A 7,074-nucleotide genomic window follows, 5' to 3' on the forward strand; every position below is an offset into this window, starting at 1 on the left:
TCACTCAATTTAAATACTCAATAGAGGTTTTGACAAGGGTTGATGTTGGGGCCCTTGCTATTTGTGTTATATGGAAATGATTTAGACTTTGGGACGTCATATTGCAGCTGTACAGGACATTGGTTAGCCCACTTTTGAAATGTTGCATTCAAATCTGGTCTCCCTGCTATAGTACAGATGTGAAACTTGAAAGGGTTCCGAAAAGATTATACAAAGATGTTGCTGGGGTTGGAGAGTTTGAGCTATAGGGGGAGGTTAAATAGACTGGGGCTATTTTCCCTGGCATGTTGGAGGCTGAAGGGGACCTTATATAAAATCATGAGGGGCCTGGATAGGGTGAATAGACAAGGGGAGTCCAAAACTAGAGGAGCATAGGTTTAAGATGAGAGGGGAAAGATTTAAAAGGGACCTGAGGGGCAACTTTTTCATGCAGAGGGTGGTGCATGTATGGAACGAGCTGCCAGAGGAGGTGTTGGAGGTTGGTACAATGACAACATTTAAAAGGCATTTGGATGGGTACATGAATAGAAAAGGTTTAGAGGGATATGGGCCAAATGCTGCAAATGGGACTAGATTAATTGAGGATATCTGGTCGGCATGGGCGAGTTGGACTGAAGGGTCTGTTTCCATGCTGTACAGCTCTATGACTCTAAGACTCTATTGATTGTAGGGAGATTAATGAGTAGGCTTGTGAATGATGTGAAAATTGATGGGCTGGTAAATAGTGACGAAGATAGCCTTAGCGTAGAGGAGGATATAGGAGGCTGATCAAAGGCAAACAGAATTCAATCCCAGTAAGTGTGAGGTGATGCATGTGGGCAGGACAAACAAGGCAAGGGAATACCTGACAAACGGTAATACCCTGGAAAGCACCGAGGGTCAGAGGGACCTTGGTGTGCATGTACACCGATCCCTTAAGGTATAGGACAGATGGATAAAGCGTTTAGGAAGGCATATGGGATACTTGCCTTTATTAGTTGAGGCAGGGAGTTTAAGAGCAGGGAGGTTATGTTGGAACTATATAAAGTGTTGTTTAGGCCACAGCAAGACTATTGTGTGCAGTTCTGGAATCCACATTATACAAGGGATATGATAGTAGGAGGGTACAAAGGAGATTTACCAGGATGTTAGAGATAACAAGGTGTAGAGCTGGATGAACACAGCAGGCCAAGCAGCATCAGAGGGGCAGGAAAGCTGACGTTTTGGGCCTAGACCCTTCTTCATTGCCTGGTCTGGAGCAGAGGAGATTTACCAGGATGTTGCCTGGTGTGGAGCAGAGGAGATTTACCAGGATGCTGCCTGGTGTGAAGCAGAGGAGATTTACCAGGATGTTGCCTAGCCTGGAGCAGAGGAGATTTACCAGGATGTTGCCTGGTCTGGAGAGTTTCAATTATAAAGAGACATTGGACAGACTGGGCTTGTTTTCCTTGGACTAGAGGAGATTGAGAGGGGACATGATTGAGATGTATACAATTATGAGGGACGTAGCTAGGGTACACAGGAAGAAACTTTTCCCCTTGATGGTGTAATCAATGACCAGGGACATAGATTGAAGGTAAGGGGCAGGAGGTTTCGAGGGAACGTGAGGAAAACCCTTTTCACCCAGAGGGTGGTGGGAATCTGGAACTCACTGCCTGTAAGAGTGGGAGAGGCAGAAATCCCCATCACATTGAAGAAGGATTTAGATGTGCACTTGCAATGCTAAGGCAGACAAGGCTATGGGGCCCAGTGCTGGAGAATGGGATTGGAATAGTTAGGGGACTGTTTTTAACCAGTGCAGACTCGACGGGCTGAAGGGCCATTATTATGCTGTTGACCTCTATGCGTCTATGACCTTAAGAACTTAGTGGTGTTGCAAAGCAAAGTTCAGTTGTTCATGAACTAACTCCTGATAGTTTATTAAGTTGATCAACAGTGTGCTTATTTGAAATGTCTTTCTGAAAGAAATGATTGATAATGTTCCCTTGCTTCCAGCATGCGTCCTGTCAGAAAGCCCCTGTGTTGCCTTTTGCTTGTCACGCTGCCGCTGGGAATTTTCTTCCTTTGCCTCTGGTCGCTGAAGCCTTACCGTGTTGTCGACGTGAAGTACCGATTTCCTGGGATTTCCGAGAACCTTCTGGAACGTGGGCTTTGGGAACCTTCTGACAAATATGCCCACATATCCTACAGAGTGAAAGAGATAGTGGCTGGGTGAGTCTGTACCTTCCTGCTTTCACCCTGATGTCACATGGAGGCAGCCTTGAATCTCCCAGACTTTACTATCATTTTCTTTGCCTTTTGTGCGGGGATTCAAGTTTTTTTTTAATCCAAAAAAATCCCCATTTCTGGTGGGGAGTGGGGTGTGTCACAGTTTAAGGATATGGGGCAGGCCATTTAGGACTGAGATGAGGAGAAATGTCTTCACCTGGATCCAGTGGAATTCTCTGCCACAGAATGTGGTTGAGGCCAAAGGATTAAATGTTTTCAAGAAGGTTAGATTTACTTGGAATCATAGAATCCCTCCAGTGTGGAAGCAGGCCATTCAGCTCATTGAGTCCACACCAACCCTCCAAAGAATATCCCACCCAGACACCCTAACCCTGCATTTTCCCATGGCCAAACCATCTAACCCTGCACACCTTTGGACTGTGGGAGGATACTGCAGCACCCGGAGGAAACCCACGCAGACACGGGGAGAATGTGCAAACTCCACACAGACAGTCGCCCGAGGGTAGAATCGAAACCAGGTCTCTGGTGCTGTGAGGCAGGAGTGCTAACCGTTGAGCCACCGTGCTGCTTTACAACTCAGGGTGTGTGAGCCTGGAAAGATTGCAGAGGTTTATTTTTCCTTCATTCATGGGATGAGGATAACACCGGCTATGTTTCTATGTTCTTCATTTTGGTAATCGCGAAAGAATGCTCTTCCCTTTAACACTTGGAGGTGTGGCGAGTGAGTTGTTCCCTTCAAGATCTAGGTGCTCATTTGTCATTTTTGGCTAGTTTCCCTTAGAAAGTTGATGGTAATCTCCAATAGGCACCGACACACCGAGATTGAGTCAGCAACTAAGCGCGTGTGGTGGAGTGATAATATCACAGGGCGAGTGAGCTCGGAATCCCAGATTAATATCACAGAGACTTGGGTTCAAGTCCCACCTTGGCAGCATTTAGCAGACTTTGAATTCAATCAAATCATCTGGAATTAAAAGCCAGCCTAATGGTGACTCTATAACCTTGTCCTTTAGGGAAGGAAACTGCCATCCATATCTGGTCTGACCTACATGTGACTCCAAACCCACAGCAATGTGGCTGCCTCTTAATTGCCCTCTGGGCAACTTATTGATGGGCAATAAATGCTGGCCGAGGATGTCTCATGAGCAAATAAAAACAAAACAGCATCTTTTCGCCAGATCTTAATCCAGGTTCCACTCTTGGTTACCTTGTAACCAGGTTTCTGTAGTGGCAGTTCGATCATATCCAGTTGCCTCTATTTGTGCGTTTGAATCATCTACCTTGTGAATGCTGTGTGGATTCAGGTAGTGTGTCCTTAACTTTGTCTTTTTGACTTTATTCCGCGATCCCTTGGGATTTCCCACCTTATGTCTTGGCCTAGCCACATGTGATGAATAAATTTTTGTTGAAAAGAAATGCCCCATCAAAGAGGTTGTCACAACTTTAAGTTTGGTATTTATTGTAGCCATGTTGAACTGAGTCATGGCCATCCTAAAATTTGTACCTGTTCGGATCCTCATAGCATTCAGAAAGAGGAGGTTTTCATCTCACTGGTAAGTTGTTCAATTTTTTTTATTGGATCTATGGGAAGAGGTGTAGATTATTAAATGTCCTAATGATTGCCTTTGTTAATTTTGGGTCATTGGGTTTCTCAAGCCAATCATGAAGAGGTATCCAATACTTGTCCAAACTTTGAGTTATTAGCACATTTTGATGTCACAAAACTCTTTATCCTTAGGCTTCTTCCAAAGAATGGCTGCCAATGTGAGAAAGAGGAGCCCATGATAAATCTACCCTTTACCAAGCACCTTTTCCGTCAGGTTTCTGTCCAACAGTTTGAGCAGGTCTTCAAAGAAGACGAACGGGAGGATTTGAAGAAAAGGAGGGAACAGGAGTATCAGCATTTTCTACAAAGGTATATGTTCCTAAGTAGCACCAAATCAGATGTGCGAGCGTTTATTCTGACTGACGGCTCACTTGTCCCACAACAATGACCTCCATGTTGATAGAAGCCCCAGTATAGGTGTCCAGGGCCTGTGCCTGAATCTGTTCATTGCTCCTTTTTCACTGAGGAAACAGTAAGAGAGACTGCTAATCCTTGCTTGCAACACCCTGAGCAATCAGAATCTATGTTCCTGGTCTGAATTTAATTAGCTATCAAAGATTGACCATTAACAGTTCCTGCTGAATCTCCATGCCGACCATGGTTCAACCAATCAGCACCCTCTCCTCACACTGTACAACTTGATATTGCCTTTTTAAGTTTGGCTTCTGGTGTCCCAGCCTTAATGAGGGTTAAAAAAGAGCTTTACAAGGTGTAGAGCTGGATGAACACAGCAGGCCAAGCAGCATCAGAGGAGCAGGAAAGCTTCAATTTTGTTTCTTTTTTTGGAAATATTTAAGTTCTGTACTACCAAGCAATTATTCAAGCACAGGAAATGATGCAATGTCACATGATAGTGCCCTCTCTTGCAGCCCTGTGGCAAGATGAGGCCTACAGGAAAGATGTTTCTTAAATAAAAGTGAGAAGTCGATGTCTTTGTTCCGTCAGCGGGCCCTGTAAGTATTCTTTCGCAGAACAAAGGCAAGGATATTAGACTTGAACCCTCAAACTATTGCTGGCACAATCCTTATTGTCTGTAACCCACACCCCTTTCCCCAGCTTCAGACTGACAAAAATACAACAGAGAACCGAAAATTAACAGTCAAGCATTAGATCACCCGATTGCCAACAAAGCCTCATCATAGAATCCCTACAGTGTGGAAACAAGTCCACACCAACTCTCAGAGCATCCCACCCAGACCCGTCTCCCTGTAACCCACCTAATCTACACAGCCCTGGGCACTATGGGTAATATAGCATGGCCAATCCACCCTAATCTACACATCCCTGGGCACTATGGGGCAATTTCCCATGGCCAATCCACCCTAAACTACACATCCCTGGGCACTACGGGACAATTTAGTTCGGCCAATCCACCCTAACCTGCACATCCCTGGGCACTATGGGACAATTTAGCATGGCCAATCCACCTAGCCTGCACACCTTTGGACTGTGGGAGGAAACCGGAGCACCCGGAGGAAACCCACGCAGACACAGAGAGAATGTGCAAACTCCAACAGACAGTCGCCCGAGGTTGGAATTAAACCCGGGTCCCTGGTGTTATGAGGCAGCAGTGCTAACCACTGAGCCACTGTGCCACCCTTTCACTGTGCGTCATAAATCTTGTGACAATACTGTGGCTTTAAGGGCTGTGTTTTGTCCTGGTTTCTTTTGGAGGGAGACTTTGGGGAACAGGTGGCGAGCAATCTACAAGAAGATAAACACCCTGTGAGGCCTTGGGTGTTTTTTTTTTAAAATGTTAGAACAATAGAAGCAGCCTGAATGGGTGTGGTCAACCTCCCACAGAACCAGGATTTTTAGTTTTAGTTTTAGCTTTTAAGCAGTTGTTGCTGGATCTCAGCATAGTTCGGAGCTGCAGTAAATCTCTCCCAGCTGCTACACTGTCTCAGAATTTTCTCTTGATGTTCTTCCTTTTGGGATATGGGAGTTGCATGTGAGAATCCATTTCACTGAATTTGCCTCTTGGCCAAGGAGTGCGTTTATGTGATGTTACTATATTGGAACAGGGAATTTGTAATAGTTACTGTACCCATTATTCGGTTAAATTTTCTAATACAGTTAAGTTATTCCAATTCCTTCTTCTGTTGTATTTTAACTATGTGTTTTGCTTTAATTCTGGTGGTTTGACCAATCGAATTACATCTGGAATGCAACACCTTACTTTGAAAATAAGAAAATGTTAGGGTCTAGACTATTTTCTGAATATTTTGAGGGGGTTGGGTCTGGTCGATAACAGCCTGCACATCCTCCCCGTGTATGCGTGGGTTTCCTCTGGGTGCTCCAGTTTCCTTCCACAGTCCAAAGATGTGCAGGCGAGGTGGATTGGCCGTGCTAAATTGTCCCGTAGTGCCCAGGGATGTGCAGGTTAGGGTGGATTGGCCATGCTAAATTGTCCCATAGTGCCCAGGGATGTGCAGGTTAGGGTGGATTGGCCATGCTACATTGTGCCATAGTGCCCAGGGATGTGCAGGTTAGGGTGGATTGGCCGTGGGAAATTGTCCCATAGTGCCCAGGGATGTGCAGGTTAAGGTGGATTGGCCGTGCTAAATTGTCCCATAGTGCCCAGGGATGTCCAGGTTAGGGTGGATTGATCATGGGAAATTGTCCCATAGTTTATCAGAGGTATAGATAGAGTGGACCGCCAGAGACTTTTTCCTAGGGTGGAGGTAGCTATTATGAGGGGGCATAGTTTTAAAGTGAGTGGAGGTAGATATAGGGGACACATCAGAGGTAGGTTCTTTACTCAGAGAGTGGTCGGGGCATGGAATGCTTTGCTGGAGAGGGTAGTGGAGTCGGCCTCATTAGGGGCATTTAAGCGGCTATTAGATAGGCATATGGATGATACTATAAGGTAGGGGTGGAGGTTAGATAGACCTTAGGTTTAGGGTAAAAGTTCAGCACAACATCGTGGGCCGAAGGGCCTGTACTGTTCTATGTTCTATGTTCTATGCCCAGGGATGTGCAGGTTAGGGTGGATTGGCTGTGCTAAATTGTCCCGTAGTGCCCAGGGATGTGCAGGTTAGGGTGGATTGGCCATGCTAAATTGTCCCGTAGTGCCCAGGGATGTGCACGTTAGGGTGGATTGGCCATGCTACATTGTCCCGTAGTGCCCAGGGATGTGCAGGTTAGGGTGGATTGGCCGTGCTAAATTGTCCCGTAGTGCCCAGGGATGTGCAGGTTAGGGTGGATTGGCCATGCTAAATTGTCCCGTAGTGCCCAGGGATGTGCACGTTAGGGTGGAT

General features: G+C 45.9%; 1 protein-coding gene across 1 annotated transcript in view; it reads left to right on the forward strand.

The window, feature by feature from the left end:
- Positions 1 to 7,074, forward strand: part of LOC109924102 (beta-1,4 N-acetylgalactosaminyltransferase 1-like) — a 122,513-nt gene that overhangs the window by 83,143 nt on the left and 32,296 nt on the right. Inside the window, exons 3-4 of the mRNA XM_048618827.1 lie at positions 1,975 to 2,190; positions 3,947 to 4,154. Of these exons, the coding sequence (XP_048474784.1) occupies positions 1,975 to 2,190; positions 3,947 to 4,154 (424 nt within the window). The remainder of the gene's footprint in view (positions 1 to 1,974; positions 2,191 to 3,946; positions 4,155 to 7,074) is intronic.

The sequence above is a fragment of the Rhincodon typus genome, chromosome 41 (genome assembly GCF_021869965.1).
Source record: "Rhincodon typus isolate 14 chromosome 41, sRhiTyp1.1, whole genome shotgun sequence".
Classification (NCBI taxonomy): Eukaryota; Metazoa; Chordata; class Chondrichthyes; order Orectolobiformes; family Rhincodontidae; genus Rhincodon; species Rhincodon typus.